The sequence below is a fragment of the Metarhizium album genome (assembly GCF_000804445.1).
Source record: "Metarhizium album ARSEF 1941 chromosome Unknown scaffold_19, whole genome shotgun sequence".
Classification (NCBI taxonomy): domain Eukaryota; kingdom Fungi; phylum Ascomycota; class Sordariomycetes; order Hypocreales; family Clavicipitaceae; genus Metarhizium; species Metarhizium album.
Window position 1 is genome coordinate 29,570 of NW_024467593.1, and position 17,702 is coordinate 47,271.

The 17,702-nt window shown below is 56.3% G+C and overlaps 7 protein-coding genes across 7 annotated transcripts; 5 read left to right on the top strand and 2 right to left on the bottom strand.

The window, feature by feature from the left end:
- Positions 1-918: 918 nt before the first annotated feature.
- MAM_06195 (uncharacterized protein) lies at positions 919-1,593 on the top strand (the record flags this gene model as incomplete). The annotated part of the gene is made up of 1 exon (XM_040824993.1): positions 919-1,593. One exon carries the CDS (start codon positions 919-921, stop codon positions 1,591-1,593), a length of 675 nt encoding a protein of 224 aa, XP_040676899.1.
- A 1,190-nt stretch (positions 1,594-2,783) lies between these two features.
- On the top strand, positions 2,784-3,344 carry MAM_06196 (extracellular serine-rich protein; the record flags this gene model as incomplete). The annotated part of the gene is made up of 1 exon (XM_040824994.1): positions 2,784-3,344. The coding sequence occupies one exon, from the start codon at positions 2,784-2,786 to the stop codon at positions 3,342-3,344; it is 561 nt and encodes a 186-aa protein (XP_040676900.1).
- Positions 3,345-5,965: 2,621 nt separating this feature from the next.
- MAM_06197 (uncharacterized protein) lies at positions 5,966-6,194 on the top strand (the record flags this gene model as incomplete). Its single annotated transcript, XM_040824995.1, has 2 exons — positions 5,966-6,041; positions 6,094-6,194. The coding sequence occupies 2 exons, from the start codon at positions 5,966-5,968 to the stop codon at positions 6,192-6,194; spliced, it is 177 nt and encodes a 58-aa protein (XP_040676901.1).
- Positions 6,195-6,522: 328 nt separating this feature from the next.
- Positions 6,523-8,179, bottom strand: MAM_06198 (DNA helicase, ATP-dependent, RecQ type; the record flags this gene model as incomplete). Its single annotated transcript, XM_040824996.1, has 4 exons — positions 6,523-7,734; positions 7,792-7,826; positions 7,883-8,001; positions 8,100-8,179. The coding sequence occupies 4 exons, from the start codon at positions 8,177-8,179 to the stop codon at positions 6,523-6,525; spliced, it is 1,446 nt and encodes a 481-aa protein (XP_040676902.1).
- A 2,276-nt stretch (positions 8,180-10,455) lies between these two features.
- On the top strand, positions 10,456-13,520 carry MAM_06199 (RAM signaling pathway, SOG2; the record flags this gene model as incomplete). The annotated part of the gene is made up of 3 exons (XM_040824997.1): positions 10,456-10,856; positions 11,030-11,060; positions 11,136-13,520. The coding sequence occupies 3 exons, from the start codon at positions 10,456-10,458 to the stop codon at positions 13,518-13,520; spliced, it is 2,817 nt and encodes a 938-aa protein (XP_040676903.1).
- A 976-nt stretch (positions 13,521-14,496) lies between these two features.
- On the top strand, positions 14,497-15,153 carry MAM_06200 (GCN5-like 1; the record flags this gene model as incomplete). Its single annotated transcript, XM_040824998.1, has 1 exon — positions 14,497-15,153. One exon carries the CDS (start codon positions 14,497-14,499, stop codon positions 15,151-15,153), a length of 657 nt encoding a protein of 218 aa, XP_040676904.1.
- A 403-nt stretch (positions 15,154-15,556) lies between these two features.
- On the bottom strand, positions 15,557-16,642 carry MAM_06201 (steroid alpha reductase family protein; the record flags this gene model as incomplete). The annotated part of the gene is made up of 3 exons (XM_040824999.1): positions 15,557-16,221; positions 16,292-16,516; positions 16,609-16,642. 3 exons carry the CDS (start codon positions 16,640-16,642, stop codon positions 15,557-15,559), a joined length of 924 nt encoding a protein of 307 aa, XP_040676905.1.
- Between the last annotated feature and the right edge of the window lie 1,060 nt (positions 16,643-17,702).

The window sequence follows — 17,702 nt, forward strand, 5'->3', positions numbered from 1 at the left end:
TTCGAACAGCCAAAGGGATGGGCACGGCACAAAGATGGACAGCGGCCAAAGGGACCAACTACCGAAGCTTTGACAGATTGGACAGAAGACCACGGAAGATCAGGATCCCTTGTCGTCAGTCTCTTCAAGGTTGTCGAGCCTTGCGTCACAGTCGGCCGGTCTGGGATGTTGTCGCGCATCTGGTTGGACGAACAGAGGGAGTGCTGGGAGAGTCCGTCACTAGTACGGAGTATCCTGGGTTATGGAGCAATCACTGCCAATCAGTTGGTTAGCAATCTTCGTCATGCAGCGTGTCAGCGGGTGACAGGGATTCACCGTCATCTTGCTTGCTCAAGCAAGCGCTCGTCGGGGTTGGGATTTATTTCTTTTTAAGAAATCGCCGGCGGTGACGCTTTAGCCAAACCGCCTATGCGGGGCACAGCAACCAGTCTGTCTGGTACCGCTGCTCTACGCGCGCGGTCCCGTTTCGTGAATTGCTCTCCTGATTTCTGAGGACAGCAGAGCCATCACAAGACGGTAGAAATCGTCATGTGCTGGAGGAAACTTGTGAAGGGCCATCTTGCCGTAGCTGACGGGGCTGGGACCGTCCTCAGAATATCCCCTCGCGCCAGAGGCTAGAACACACCTACACCTACCTACCTTAGGTACGTACCCACCCACGTAGTTTGTGCACTGGTGCAAGTTTGCACATGCACAAATAGTTATGCCCAGCCAAAACCAGACGGCCATCCGCATCGGCTTCGGCATCGGTGATACTGCCAACGCCGTTCCGCGTCTCCCCACCAACTCTCAACAGGTGGTCTGGTTTGCCCGGGCTCGAGACTTGACAAACATCTCAATGACGACTCCGCACCTGGACGCCGATTGCAGCGACATCAATCTACAGACGACCCTTTCCGTCACTGTCACTCCGCCACCATGGCTGCTCTAACCCCGGCAGACCAAGGTCTCCAAGAACGCATCCTCAGCCACATGAACACCTCTCACACTCGCGAGCTCACGCATTACCTCCGCCATTACTGCGGCCTCACCCCAAGCCAAGCCCGGGGAGCGTCCCTGCGAGACGTCACACTCCAGGGCATGCGCATCCGTGCCGGCGGCGCCGACTACGTCGTCCATTTTAAACCCGCTCTGCAATCATGGAGTGACGTGCGCCCCCGGATTATTGAAATGGACGCCATTGCCCGCGAGAGCCTGGGCATCAGCGGCATTTACATGGCTCGATACCACGCTCCTGGTTTCGGAGATGCCATTGTCCTTGCCACAGTCGTCTTCTACTTCGCCTCCTTCCTCGCCTTGCCGTGGATTGTGCCCGGGTCTCTCGTTTGGGATATCCTCGCTGCCTATTTCCCCGGTGGACCGGAGACGTTCGCTTGGGCCGTCAAGCTCATTTTCTACCCCGTACTCGCCATCCATTTGCTCGAACCCATCGTGCTGGACGTGACGAGGCTCCAGAAGCATGGCGTGGACAGGTGGTCTGGCCTGTGGTGGATGTGGATGGTGAGCTGTTTCTTTGAGGGTCTCCTGGTGTTCAGGAGGTTTGACCGCGCCATTGCCGAGAAGAGAGCCGAGAAGGAGGCGAAGAAGCAGTAGGCGAGCCTAGATAGGGAAAGGATGACGACCGGGACGGGAATCATTCAGGTGAAAATGTCTACTCTTGACCGCCTGAGAATTGCTATGTCGCTAATACTCCGTCGCAGTGGCCACGAGGCGGCGCTCGGCGCGAAGCGACACCCATCTCAATGATGTGGCAATATTTGGTCGTATGACGAGTGCCGAGGGAACGTAAAAATAGACCGTCGTGGCAACCCTTGCGTCTGTTGGGGGTCGGACTTGGACAAGTGCACCCTTGTCATCTTCATCATTGCAGAATCACGGCGAGTGATTGGTATAATTGAGCAGTGACTGAATCATGACAACGAAAATTCTGAGAAAGTCACGATGCTTCTCCTTGGACAGTGAGACACACATTTGCCACAAATGCCATGGCGATTCGACCAGCAATCACCACGTTCCTGTTCGGATGCCAAATGGGTTTATACTACTTTCAGCTCAGGAGATTTAATAACAATGTTTTCAAAATATCACTTTTACACCCGGAGCTGCGGACTCAATTCCTGTTTAGACACCAACGGTGCCGATACACGTGTACGACGACCCAACCAAACGCCTCAAGTCAGCTACGTATGTCATTACGCCACGCTGACCGGCGTACTGATTAAAGAAGAAGGGAAAACACACACACGGACCCCTCGGACCAGGTGCAAAGAAATAAAAGACTCGCAACGTCAGCGGACACCAACACAACCCAGCCCCAACGGGGGCAGCTCGTTCGTTCCGTACGCCAAAACGACTTGCTTGAGGTTAAGAAAAAGCTCCAATCGGCCAATCGACGACCGTGTCCGGCCCATTCAACCATGTCTCTTTTAATTGACTTTACTGGGCCTGTTCTCATTGCTCGAGAGGCAAGACCGGCTTGCATGGGCGGCGTCGTCACGCTTGCCGGCTTATACCGACGGAGTGGGATGTTGGCAACGTCATGAGATGAGACGGAAGTAGAATACGGAAACCAAATCATTCTAGGATGGGATACCATTGTAAGAGTGCGTGGGACGGATATATAAAGAGGTCGTGATTCTCATTACACGGTCTTTTTTCCCCATCATCCCCTCCAGCATCGAGCAAGCTCACACCTGCACCCATCTACAAGCGCCGCCATATCACACAATATAAATATCCAGAACCTTTCCATCTCTACACCAAAGGCCAGTGTACGAACCCAAATGTCTCTCAGAGCAATTACAAATCTTCTTGTCCTGGCGACTGCCGTCTCTGCCGGCCCAGCACCCAGCAACACCACGCCCGACTCCGTTACCAAAACTACCACCCTGACGGGGGTGACGCACTCGGTCGTCGCGGGACTGGGCGGGCTCAGGTTCGACCCCGACAACGTCGTCGCCGAGATTGGTGACATTGTCGAATGGCACTTCCTCCCCGCGAACTATTCGCTTGCGCAGTCCTCCTTTGTCGACCCTTGCAAGCCCCTCGCCCCCGGGACCGGCTTCTTCCCCGGCTTCGAATTCGCCACCAAGGAGGGCCAGGCACCCAACGTCTTTCAGCTCGAGGTCAAGGACAAGACGCCCATTTGGTACTACTGCCCTCAGCGGGAGGGCAGCCATTGCCAGCGGGGCATGGCCGGCGTCATCAACCAGAACTATGATGACCCCAATGTCAGCCTGAGGAGATACAAGGAGATGGCGGCGTTGACGGGCCAGAGTATCGTCCCCGCCGTGAATGGTGTCGGCAGGGTCATTCCCAACCCCAACCCCAACGGTGGATTCTAGGATAGTTACCGCACGGCCGGGGCATGGCACAGGGTGACGGGAGGTGAAATCTGGCCGCCGCCATTGCTGGGATTCGAGAGTCGCCCGAGGGAAGCTTGTCGACCTGGAAGCGGTTGCGAAGAGTGGCTTTGGTCAGCGGTATTTCCTTGCGTCGCGGACAAAGTATCTAGACTTTGGCCATTCACTAGACGTTATGCTACTTGATGCCGTCTTCAAAGCCTGCCTGCGCACCCACCGCCTCGAGTGGCACTTGTGACGAGATGTGCTCCCACCCCGTCCGTTTTCTCTGCACTCAATCGTACGAGCGTCGAGAGGGGGGGCCCCGGGTCCCAACCAGTAGTTGAGAATATATCGGTTGGTGGCAAACACGTTGCTGAAGCGAGACCGACACGTGCCGTCATCGTCAAAACGCCTGCGGCGCATTTCTCGCTCGTCCTGACACTCTGACTCGGGCCTCATACCCCAATCTTGTGACGTGTCAGCCCTGGCAAGGGGAAACAATCCCCCCCAATGTCAGCAGCGTGGCATAGCCTCGTGCTCAGTCATGTACCCCTGACCCATGATCAACGGATGCTGTATCGCGAACAAGCGCCGGTTTGCCCAAGCAACTGTCCGTGGGCCACCGCCTGACCTCACCGAGGATAGCAAGTCCGAGGGGACCCAAATGGACAGAGATTCATCTCACGTCAGCGGGTTAGACGGTAATTCTTGCGTGGTCGTCCCCCCCTCCTGGGCGGCGCGCGGCCCAAGAGATGCCGGAAGACACGGGGGCCAGACGTCATGACCGGTATCCTCGTCGACATGGCACTGCCACCAAGGGCCGCCGCCTCGAGAAGCGACGACGCAAAGCCCGTGGATAAGCCGCATTCGTTGGTGTGGACGCCTGGTATAATATCTGCTTGAGCATTGTCGGGCGGGCGTCGCTACGTGCAGTCGCCCGATCGGGCTGTGATGGAAAGTCAACATCGCAGGGAGACGCATGGCAGAGATGGCTCGTCTCGTCGACGCTCGACGTACGTAGCATGGCGTTTATGTTCGCCTTGTTCTTGGCCGTGCCGCTACACGACGGCAGACACGAGACACGACGGGCGCGCCGCAGGTGAAAGAGCGCAGGAAAAGGAAGAGAGGGACGTACACACTGGCTCGAGACGACGTGTCAAGGGACAATCGATCCCTCTCCCCTGAGCCGCAGAGCAGAAGCAGAAGCAGAAGCAGAAGCAGAAGCAGAAGCAGAAGCACGTGAGCGGTCTCTGCCACCTCGAAACCAACCGGTTGGCAACCAACAGCCTCCAGATCTTCCCGCATAAAGGCCGAAGCTCCTGGCAAGACGGCCAGGCCAGACAAGGGCTCCCGCTCCCGCTCCCCCCTCGCAAAAGCTGTCTCATCAACAATGGCGGCCTGTCGTCGTACACGAAGCTCCGCAAGCCATCCATGACACGCCATCGTGTCCGCCGCCCGGCTGGATTCCCACGCGCAGGCAAGGGCAAGTCTTGACCCATGGCACGTTTCGTTTCTTTGTCGCACCCGTGCCTGGGGCAAGGCCGAGTTACGTGCTTGTTTTGCAGCCCGTAGAAAACAGACAGGCACGGCCACAATTCCGTCGTGGACTCTTACCGAAGGTCCCTCCCCAGGGGCCAGCACCGACGTCCGCATCGCAACGAGGAGAAGAGGGCAAAGGGGAGGGTGAAACCGTTACACGAGCTCACGAGCCGTCAGTCACTTGCCGTCCGCGGCACTCTGCCGGCCTCGTCGTCCGCCCGAGTTGCTCTGACAGCACACAGGGTCACAGGCCACACGTCCATCGTTGACGCAAAGGTAGCCCTCCCTCCCGTCCTGGTGCGTCCACACGCGCCGGCGCACAAAGCCAATGCAGGAGGGGACCGAGGGCGTGCGCGGCTTGCTCCCATTGCTCGGCCGTCACGTCGGTACGAGGCCGACGCCGAGGCCGACGCCGACTCCGAGTCTGCCTTTGACCTCGGTCCGGGTGTTGATGTCGCAGAGCTGCATGGCCGTTGGCCGGGATGACACAAAGACCACCATTACCATGACGCTGAAGACGCTCTCGGCTATATTTTGTATTCATACACGTCGCATACACACCCGCGGACATGTCGACGCGAAACGCAGGGATAAAGGGTACGCACCACTGTTCCGCAACGACGTCTCAAGCACGAGCTATATTTCGCCCAAGTCTCAGCTTTCTTTGATTCACTCGTGCTTCTGCTTCCGCTTCCACCTCCTCCTTGTTCTTACAAGGCAACGACGGGCATGACACGACGCAACGCCTACGCCAGCAGCCCATTGTTGTCGCCGCAAGCTTGGCTCGCGCTCGCGCCGACGCTGACGCATACGCATGGCTCCTGCACACGCAACACGAGGCATGAGGCATCGATCAATGCCCGCTCGCTCGGTAGCGTGACTGCCTTCTGCCCGTCCTTGACGGCGTCGCACTCCTCGCCCCGAGAGTCGTCGTGCTTCCTCCACGGTTATAAAAGGTCGACACTGCCCTGCTCCATCCAGACGCTTCCATCCCCATCATTCGCAACAACAGCATCTTCGGAAAACCACATATCCACTCATCACTTCTATCCAGCTCTGCTTCCTGACGCTTGATTCGAAAAATGAACTTCTTCGCCTTTGCCGTCTTCGCCCTCAGCATGGCCCTCGGAGCTCAGGCCGGGTGCCTTAAGCCTGATGGTAAGCGTCTCACTGTTTGAAGCGTGGCCACGTATCTGACGGTTATATTCAGACAATACCTGCAACCTCAAGGATAGGACCTGCTGCGACCCCGCCAATTACTACTGCCTCATGCAGCCTGGGTGGGAGGCGGGCGTCTGCACCAAGAAATAGTAGTGCGGCAGTTTCGAGCCGGACCGTGCCTTTACTTGGCATTGGGATGGCGAGAAAACGTGCCGGGCAGGCTAGGTCGACCATGTCTGGGTTTGTCAAGTTCGATACTATCTAGTTCTGGAATCAGATAGCGTCAAATGAAACCAAGGTCTTTATACCATTGCGTCCCAAGTATCCCGTTGTGCAATATGTAGGATGGCCTACTACAAAAAAAAACAAAAAAAAAGGAAAAAAAAAAAGAAAAAAAGCAACGGCGTGGTGGGAACAATTCAGGCTCACCACTCTAAAGGCGTCTAGTGTTGTGGCATCTAGTGTGTTTGTTTTGCCATCAGTCATCTCCAAAGTCATCGTGATCATCATATGTGCCAAGGTGTTCCGCCTGCGTGCTCACCCAGTCCGGGCTCGCCAGACCATTCAGGAACCTCGCTTCCAAGTCAAGAGCATCTTTATGCCAGTCGCAGGCAAAATCGCACTCCGGCGCAGATGTGTCGCCAAAATATTCGCAAATCTGTGCGTGACGGCAAGAACCTGTGTTTTCGCAATAGGTAGCCAAGGCTTGAAGGCTATGCAGCCTAGCCTCTTGATTCGAACCTTGCTTTGAATCGCTGCGGATCATTCGCATGACCCGTTCCAAATCTTCGCGGCTATAGTATAAAAAGCAGTAGCTGGCATTGCCATCGCGCCCTGCGCGGCCAGCTTCTTGGTAGTACCCCTCAAAAGACTTTGGGATCCGCCAGTGGACGACGAACCGAACATTGTTCTTGTCGATTCCCATCCCAAACGCCGTTGTGGCCACGATAATATCGTAGCCAGGCTCGTTATTGATCCAGCGACTCAGAGTGTCTTCCTTGGCGTCCTTGGGGAGTTTTGCGTGGAACGGGCGGGCTCCAACCCCCTCTTCGCGTAACAGTGCCGCCAGAGACTCACATTCGTCCCGTGATATGGTGTAAATGATACCCGGGACGCCTTCTGGGCGCTCGCCCGACTCTTGCAGTTCTTTCCTCCTCGACTCACTGCGACGGCGCTCATAGACGGCTCGAATCCACTTCAAGAAATCTACAAGCCGATTGTCTTCTTGGTCTTTCGTGTATCGAACCTCTATGTGAAGGTTGTGCCGTCGCGGACTCATGAGAAATGTTCTAATCCGGTCTGGGGTCTCGTCCAGCTTGAGAGTGTGAAGCACATCCTCTCTCACCCGAGGATTTGCGGTGGCCGTAAGACACGTGATGGGCACATCGGGGAATGTCTCCCGGAGCCAAGAAAGGCGCTTAAAGTCCTTGCGAAAGTCATGACCCCACTCAGAAATGCAATGTGCTTCGTCAACGGCAATCCTAGCCAGCTCCTTTTGCTCGTGGACTAATTGCAGTCGCTCCCGGAACCTAGAACTGCAACAGAGCTCCGGAGTGACATACAACAGACGCGTTTTTGGGTGGCCCGTCTCTAGATCTCGCTGTATGCGATCCCTCTCTGGATACGGCGTGTTGCTATTCAGCGAGCTGGCATCAATGCCAGATGCCCTCAGAGCCTCGACCTGATTTATCTAGTTGGGCGTCAGTCGAGGGGCCCTTTTCTTCGCGGCCACGCCAACAAACATTACCATGAGACTCAGCAAAGGAGAGACAACCAGAGTTACTGACGAGCGAGGGTCAGTGGGTGGTGAGGTATGGCGTTTGGAACTGTCAACGTACTTCCCTGATCTATCACGGCCGGAAGTTGAAAACACAGGCTCTTCCCGAAGGAGGTGGCAGCCTGAACATAAACATCATGTCCACTGAGAGCGGCTTCGATGATTTCACGTTGACATGGTCTTCATGGCGGGCCATTAGCGGAGAAGACGCGGGTTCCAGGGCGTTGTTGGATGGTCCTTTTCATCGCCTCTGAAGTAGTCTCTACATTCTCACATACCTGAATTCGGTTTTGCCAAATCGTCGTCGGAGAGTGAACCCAATGTCTGTGCATGAATTGGCTCGCTGCAGAGGCGGCATGACGCAAGGGCAAGCAAACACTATCGGGCGGCGCGTCGTGGGTGATGTGCGAGAATCAGGCTCAGCGAGCGGATTTCAACCATGTCAAAGACAGGCGGCGTCCTGCGGCGGTGGCAGAGTAAATCCGAGGGAACAAATGCGCAACCGTCTCGTCAGGAAAGCCCCAAGAATGTCGGACCTCTTTCACGGGCACGTTGGTGAGATTGACGGGAGTACGTAGTGGTTGGTTCCTGGCTGGTTCACGAATCACGATGCACGCATCAAGATGACTGGACGGCAACCCGGGTATCTGGGTAGGTAGGTACCTACCTAGGTAGCTACTTAGGCACTCCAAGGAAGCTAGGGACTAGCGCGAATGGAGACCCGCGCCGCTCCTGCTTGGCCCAGAGACAGCAGGTGACCATGCACGTGTGCGCAGACTGCAATGACTGTGCTGACGACCCTGGAACCTTCCGTCTCGCCTGGTACGGCCGATGAACAGCAGTGGCACAAGACCCTTGAAAATTAGACTGCTGCAGATGTCTGCTTTTTCGTGGCAAAAACGAGGCCAGGCGCTGTGCTTGGCTCTCACTGTTTGTGCGAGAGTGGGGAGTCGAGTCTGGCAGCATCAACAACTCGGGAGGAGATGCTCCTGACTGTAGGGCGTAGGGCGTAGGGCGTAGGTAGGGGATGGACCAATGAGTTCCTACATCTCACGGACCTCTAGCCTCCAGGCACCGGGGCCTAGCCAGGGCGGGCGCGCCTGGGGTCCGGGACGAGCTCGTGCATGGCTATGTGCACAATCCACCATCTGGAACCTTGGGATCCGAGGCCAGCCGGGGGGCAGCATGAACATGGCTCCAGGGTCTTTTCTTCGACGGCAACCAGACGTGAGCTATTCCGCGCTTCCGTGGTCCGTTGTCCGTAGTCTGACGCATTAGCACTCCGTCGACGCCTCGGCGCGTTACATGGACGGTATACTCGGCATGCCCTAAAACATTCGACGTTGCAAACTTTACGCTGGCCGGCAGGCCGCGGCTGTCCGTCCCGTCACCAGCAAGCGTCACCAGCAAGCGTCACCAGCAAGCGTCACCCAGGGGCAGGGGACGGGGACGGAGTACCGCCAGTAGTACGGAGTATGCACGCAGAGTACTCGGTACTCATCACTACCTGCCCGGACAGCCAATCACCTCAAGTGCCTACCTAAGTACTTAAGTACGGAGTACCTACTTAGAGGCACCTACTTCACAATACATACATGCAGGCCGAGGCGGCGCAAGAAACAAGCCGTACCACTTTGTACCACTCCCATTTCTGCGTCTGGCGACGTGCTGCTCCTGCTCCGTACCTGGCGTAAGCACCGGTTTCTTGTTTCTTATGCTTCTCGTTGGCTCTCAAGCAACGAGGCACGTCCGTCAGGAGGCTGATCCCTGCCTTCTTTTTCCCGATCCGCAGCATCCAGGCGTCGTCCATTGGTGCAGAGTGAGCATGTATTAGTAGTACTGCTTGAGTGCTCCGTAGTACTCCCAAGTAATACCCCGTTCGATGAACAACAAGTAGTAATAGATATTACTACTCCACGTCGCCAGAATCGCTGCAGCGTCTCAGGCTGGCACCGGGACGGGCCTGCTTTGACCGCCGCCAGGCCGACCGCAGGCGCAGCATTGATTCGAGGCTCCGTGCCGTTGACTGCTCGCTGTCCTGTCAATCGCTACCGCTGGAATCCACAGCCCACAGCCCACAAGCCCACGGTCCACGGTCCACGGTCCAGAAACGCCCCCCCGCGGGTTCAACGCCCAACCAAACCCAGCCTTCGCCGCCCCCCCAAAAGAAAGACATCCGACCCAAACCTCCTGGCATGTCGACTCGGATAATGTGATCTGATCCTCTTTACCCGACAAACATCACGCTCAATTACCGCCGCGAACCCCCTTTCGCTGTTGCCATCTAGCATCATGAACCCGCCTGCTTCGCGCAGCATCCCGTCGCAGCCTCCATCGGCTTGAAGCAGCATATCGGCTTCGCAGGTTGAGACCCCCCGAGGGCCACGACTTGGCTTGCGCGAGGGGCCTCTTGAAACATTTTTGCTGGAAACCGCCGAACCACGACGTCCAGCGCACCACTCGGCCACCATTGCCGTACCACTGACCACTGCTGCCCTGTCCATTTATCGTCGACGTACCGAGCATCGACCGACAACACCTCGCCTCTCCTCTCCGCGACCCGTACGCGTGAGAGGCATCTCATCTTCCCGCTTCTCTCGCAAGTGCCAGCCAGCACTGCTCTCTCTTACCACCATGGAGTGGCTGGAGCGGATGCCCGCCGGCAATCCGGGAGCATCGTCGTCGTCTGTTCGTGGATTGCCTGACAATCCTGCTCAAGGCCGGCGTCCTGTTCCCAATTCCGCAGCCACCTCCAACGGTCTTCCCCCGCCGCCGCCGCCGCCCCCGATTCCCAATCTTCGAAATACGTCCTCCAACGCGGCCTTGTCGGCGTCCGGTCTCATCACTAGTGCGGCTCAGGTTATCGGCTTGGCTCGAGAAGCTATGCTGACGGCCCTTGAGAGTGAGGGCCAGGCTGCTGAGGCTGGTGCTGTCAGCACTGCATTAAGGGCTGGCGTCACCGTGGATCTGAGTCGAAAAGGCATCCAAAAACTGCCCGAGGAAGTGATAGATATTGTCAAGGGTCAACTAGAACGGTATGCTTCTTGTTCCCCCCCCTCCCCTTTCACTCAATCATGCACTTCCAATCTGCTGACACAGACTTTGTTTTTTCCGCTGGCACTTATAGACTTGCTTTGTCCCACAACCAACTGTCAAGTTTGCCCTCTCGATTTTCCGAGTGCACGTCTTTGCGCTATCTAAATATCAGAGGCAATTTGATCAAGGAGTTCCCCATTGCGGTAACAATCATTTCCCCCCTGCTTTAGCGCCTGGCTGCTCACCTTCCCCTTGGACCCAATGCTAATTCTCCGCAGCTATGTGACTTGACGTCGCTCGAAATTCTCGACCTCGGACGGAACCAGCTTCGAATGCTGCCGCAAGACATTGCAAGATTATCCTCACTCAAGGTCTTGTCTGTGCCCAAAAATCAAATCCGCGAATTGCCACTGTGTCTCGCCGACATGGCATCCCTTCAAGTGCTCAAATTTGAAGGCAACCCGATCAGCTTCCCGCCCAAGGATGCCATTCAACCGCAAGCAGGGAGTCCGCCGCATGATGGCGTAGTAAGAGAGACAGAAGTCACCGAGGTCGCTGTAACGGCCACGATCAAGAAGTTTCTTCGCCATTATGCCATGACGGGACGGATGGAAGGTGACGCAACTGGCGACGAGTCTAGTGAAGGTGGCATAGATGCACCTCGGTTTCATCTGAGGCGAGCCGCGAGCGGCCGATTTCCCATCAAGGTCAATGGCGCTGACGTGCCTGATCTGCGATCTCCCAACGGCTTATCCCGACCGCCCCCAATCCCGACAAGGTCCCATTACCGTGGCTTGTCGCAACAGAGCACTGCGATTCGCCGGCCGGGCGTCATGCCCTTGACCATTGGCAACGTGAGTGAGAGGCTTCGCAGCAACTCCGAGACATTGTTGCGATCTGATCGAGGACCGGATGGCCGCAGTCGGCGCATGGGAATCGTATCCAGAAAGCCATCCGAGCTGGGCACTCTGGACGAGACACAAGCGAATAACCGCTTTAGCCACTACCGTGGCCTGAGCCACGGTTCGGCCATGCAAGGAGCACCTCAAGGTGTCAAGAGTCCGGCGACGCCCAATGACCCGTACCTCCAGCGCCCCGTCTACGTTCGCCGATTGTCTGTGCTTCCCGAACGTCGACGGGAATCCAAGACATTTGACCCTGTCATTGAAGCAGCCAAGGGAGTTCTCTATTCCGTCTTTCAGATTCATCCCATGATACAGATGCTCATGACCTTGACGAGTGATGGATCAGCAAAACGGTCAAGTCTAGAGATTGTCTTTTACAACACCAACTCGCACGTTGAGGAGCTCGAACAAGAGATCCAGAGGCACGACATGACGCTGCTAGAAATTGACCAATACTCTGCCATAGATAATGAAAACGTGCACCGCGCTTGCCATACACTCGTCAGCGCCTACGGCCACGTTTGCACCCTCTTGGCGGAGAACATTGATACCTTTGTCAACAACGGAGACGCGCGATATATCCGCACGCTCTTGATGTTACTCTACAATAGTATCATGGAGCTTCGCGTCACTTTGACCACTGTCGGTGCCTCGCGGCCAGCGTGTCAATCGACGAATCGCAGCATGCCGGACGCCAGCGAGACGATAAAACCATTTCAACGGGAACCTTTTGCAACCCCGACGGCAGACAGGGTTGGACTGTTACGCAATCGTAACGGGACCGTCGTCCATAATCCTGCCAACCTACGCGTTGCCACAGATCTCCCAATGCACTACGCCGCCAATGGCTCGACCCGGACCGCAAAACTCGCCTCGGCCACGCCACGGTCTGGCGGGTCCTCTTCTTCTGCAGGAAGCCGAGATCTCACGAATGATTACGCGGGAGACGATGCACAGTTTGAGAAGGTCTTTGTGTCGCTGCAGAGGTCTACCGACATAGTTCTGCGCATCCTGCCAAGCTTCCACAGCCAGCTGCAAGGCAAGTTGAGAGCGGCCATGCAGCAACGCGCCCCGATGGCGCTTGTCCAGGACTGGAAACATTTGGTTGGCATGTGTGGCTATACCATACAGCAGACAGAAATCCTCCGGAACAGACTGTCTCTGATGAAGCTCAATGACCCCAGCGTCCGCTCCCACCCCGGGTTTTGGAGCCTGTGCAACAACTTTGTCAACTCTTGGATGTCCTTCATCAAGAAGACCAAAGGCTCCATGGACAGCATTCCGATGCCTCCCGACACAAGAATGCGATTGCGGCCTATCCAGCAAGGCATGAAGGAGTTTGGCAGCATAATCGTACAATCACCCTGGCACCATCTGATGCGATCCTCCGCGCCTAATGGAAGCTTGGGCGGCGCCTTTGCTCAGGGTGCGTCGCCGACAACCCAGGCCCCGATTACGCCGCAAAGCGCCGCACTTGGACCTGCGCTGCAGGCCACCGTTTCCACCACACCGCATAGTGCCTCGTTTGCCGCCGCATTCCAGGGCAACGTCTTTGATCGCGCGGATGCGCTCATGGCAAATCCTGGAATTTCCATGTCTCGCAGCGGCACCATGACGCGCGGTCATTCTGGGTTCAACTCCCTCTCGTCCATTTCGTCAATGTCTTCGGACGGAATCTCGTCAGTTTCAACGCCCTTTAGCCCACCGAACGGAGGCTTGGGGCTCTCACGACTAAACGGTGGGAGGCTGGCTCTGTGACGAAGCTTTGGACGGCAACAAGACCACCTGAATCGCAACCACGACAACGGTGTGGGACGACACGCTACCGACTGTTGGCAATCTAGCCACCCTCGCCGGACAGTGTTTCGATTTTAGGGATGGTAATTTCTAATCATCCGACTTGGCTCTTTTCAATATTTCGCATAGCCCGGCGTTGTGGGAAATCCGTATGCTGTAGAATATGTTCATGATGATGACGCGAATCATGGCAATGTAATCCAAGGTTATGCTTTTTTTTCTTTTTTCTTTCTCTCTTTTTTTTTTTTTTTTGTGTGTGCTTCCTCCATCGTACCATACTCATCTTAGATGAAAATATCCATGGTTGATGTTTTGATGCCGGCGTTTCACGGAAGGAGACCGCTTTTTCATTCGCGTGGAATTTCTCTTCTTGGGGACAAGGAAAGGACAGGGACTTCCTACATGCAACTACTATACACAGGCCTCACAAAAGGAGGATGCTAACTAGATAGCACCGGAGGTGAGGCACCAGGCACGGATACGGGCAAAAAAAGACAGGGCGACAAGGTCGGCTCGTACAAATAATGGCAATGCTACTATGTTAATGGACGTTTGTGTGAAAGTCGTGCCCGTGCCCAGTGTCAGAAACCAGACCCGTCCACGATGTAATTTGTGCCCTGGCAGGCATCTTGGAATTTGGGAAATTTCATGCCCGCCGTCTCGGCTCTTTGACGCCCCCTCGACGTCCAGTCAAGCCTCCCTGGGCCGAAGTCAGTGGTCAGTGGTCAGTGGTCAGTGGTCAGTGGTCAGTGGTTCGTCCATCCGAATCCAAGACATGGCCATGGCCGCCAAAGACGAAAAGAGGGCGCGGCGCGACTGCGACTGACCCCGCCCGCACGAGGCAGGGCCACTTCGCACCAGGCGCGCCGTCTCGTCTCGTCTCGTCACAAACCCTGCCCGCGCGCATCGCGGAATCGGAATCCAGCACCCCGTAGCCATGCAGACGACCAGTACGCACACGCACACGCACACGCACACGCACACGCACACGCACACGCTGCACCGCACGCTCCCGTCGCAGGAGACGCAGCGCCACGTCGCCGAGGCCCGGGCCGCCGTCGTCGCCTCCCTGGGCAACCTGATCGACTCGGAGCTCCAGTCGCGCGCTGGCATCCTGCACGACAACGCCGCCGCGCTGGACAGGCAGGAGCGGGACGTGCTCCGCGCCACCGACGGCCTGCGCCGCGAGGCGGGGAGGCTCGCGAGGGAGGCGGACGCCGCTGCGAGAAGGGTCAAGGAGCTGGGCAATGTGCAGAACTGGGCCGAGGTCTTGGAGAGGGGGTTCCTGGTGCTCGAGGAGACGGTGCGGCTGGCGGACCGGGAGCGCGAGAGCGAGAGCGGGAGCTGTAGTTGTAGCGAGTGCGAGGGCGGCACGGCCGGCGGTGACGACGACGACGACGACGACGACGACGAGTACGTCGAGGGGGAGGGTATGATGGATGTGGATGTTGACCTGGCAAACAGCATGCATCGGGATGGGAACCAGGGCAAGGGCGTGGAGACGGAAGGGTTGGCGGCGGGTGCCGACGTCGATATGGCGACGGCGACGGCGACGGCGAGAGGAGCGCATGGTCGGATGCCAGCAGAAGCTTGATGGAGCCGGATTCGAGTATGAGTACGGGCACGGGCAGGGCCAAGGGGTCCGAGACGGCGAGCTTGTCGACCGAGTCGTTCAAGGATGCTGATGGGAGGGTGCTAGCTTCTTGATTTTAAGAATGCGCCTTGAGCGTTTCATCTCTCATGAGACATGACATTGGACTTGTTTATTGGTTTTGTGTTATAATGAGCTGACAATGTGGAAACACGATGCCACATGTGTTTTGTAGCCACGACATGTTGAGCTCGCTCAGAAAGCTGACGTACAAGGTCTCCCAGCATTTGATGCGTTCGCCCCATTTCTGTGGCTCGCCAAGGGCCTCACAGTCGAGGCCCTTTTGGCGGAAAGCATGCCTCCTTGCTGCCTGTTGCCACTTTTGTCCGCAGGTCTATATAGTGGCTTACAACAGCCCGGGCAGCATGACAAAACGCTTCTTCTTGTACTTGTCACCAAACTCCTTGCGGTATGCTCTCTCCTTACCCTTGGCCCAGGTGAACATCTGCGCGGCACCAATGCCGATGAAAAGCGCCACTGTCCAGTCGCGGCTGGCAATTATGATTCCAGCCCAGGATAAAACTTCGTACATGTAGTTGGGGCATGTGACAATGCCGAATCCGTAGCCCGAGGGAATCTTGCGTTCAGTGCCGCCAGAAGAGCGCAGAGATGACAAGTACAAGTGGACTAGGGCGTTGCCAGTCTCGCCAAAGAGGTAAAGCGCGAGCCCAACGAGGTCGACAGCAGGCATATCGGCACGAGCGGCAAGCGAGTTGGGGCTGTAGATGGACGCGGCGCAAACAAGGCCTGACAGCGTCCAGTAGAAGAAACTGTTCTTGAAGACGTTGAAGACAGGCATCGTGTTGGCGGAAAATTTGTGGACAAAGAGCGTCTCGACCTCGCGTTTGACGAAATGGGCGACGATCATGCCAAAGGCGAGCCACTGGGTTGATGACATGTCGCCATCACCATTCTTGTAGATGTAGGGTCTGGCGGCAACGATGAGGGCATGAAACAGAATTGGGCCAAAGTATTCGATGACAAAGACGGTTCTCCAACCTATCTGGGGGCCTGAGTGACCTCTGCGTTAGACTATTCTGCTCTGGCAAGTCCCCATGTTGTGGGTGCAAGCTCGACTTACCGAGATCCTTGACCAGAACTTCGTTGGTGGCAGACACATTGGGCTCGTCGGCCAGGCGAGCCTTGCGGTTCTTCAAGGTCTTCTTAGTGGCGGGATCGTAGATGCCAATGCGATTGAAGTCGGGAATCTTGGCTTCTCTGGCGATCAGATCCTTGAGGTGGTCCACAGTAGCATCGGCAGGCAAGTCGATGGTTGCGGGAAGAAGCTTGATGGGCTGCTTCGGAGCTGGATATGGAGCTTGGCGATTAGCACAAGAGCCTGGCCATGGCTTGGTTTTGCGGCCTGGCTAGGAGGAACAGGCGAGACGGTTCACCTACAGCGATTCGTGAGCTTGAGGGTCGTGTTGGCCATGGTGGGTAGATGCATCGCCTCTGGCAACGGTGAAGGGAAGGCAAACAACGGACGGGGGCTGTTGGAGAAAAGTGATGAGATCAATGTGACGAACCCCTGCTCACGGTATCCTGTAAGTTAAGTTATCTACTAGTCCGGTCTAGGTGCTCCGTACGCCCGTACTCCGTACTCCGTAGCTTACTTTGGTAGGTCTGATGAACAGCTGTCAGTTGTGGGTCTCACCGACACTGCGTGCAAATATTACAGGTGGTGCCGGTGAACGGCGTACGGTGCAGTCAGTCAGCCAGTGTTTGCGCTTTCCTTTCGACCGCGTCGCTTGCTGTTCAATGTTGCTCTGTCGGCAGGTGCAACCGCGCGGGAGGCACCTACCCCGTCCATACTGTATTGTATTGTAGTCATGTTGTGTACGCACAGTACATACGGAGTACACCGTATTGCTTTCAAAACCCCACCCCAACTTTAGAATGCAAACAAGCTTATGAGTACCAGTTGCAAATGTTGGCCGCAGTCGTTTCCCCGTTTTCAAGCATCGTCCATCTACTTGTCAGCGTCTCTCTCGCGGTCGGAGCTCCTGAGTAGTCGGCGTCAACTATTCTGCGTTGGCCCAGCCGTAGTTACGTCAACCGGTCCAGTAGTGCCATCTTTTGCAACTTGTCGCGTCATCCTATCACACGAGCATTGTGCAAAATGCTCCAACGCAGCAAATCAATTACCCGTATACAACCCGAGTGTTATTTGACACGCCAAACATACGCGGTGTCCTTCTTCGACTGACCTTGTGACAGAGGTGTAACAAACAATGCACCGTCATGCATCGGTCGTCAAGCCCCAGTTCGGGCTTCATACCCATCCAGCCATCGAAACATGCGACATGAGATATACGGTCCGCGCCGCCAGGCAATGTCATCCCAATTGTTGTCGCGGTTCTTTTATCGAGTCCACCGCTTCATCTTGCGCAGAAGCATTTGTTTGCGAGCAATAAATAGATGTCGTTACGACAAGGTTGGGCAGCCCCAAACACGGACCACAGCTCACACAACTGCCAGGTGCAGATTCACTG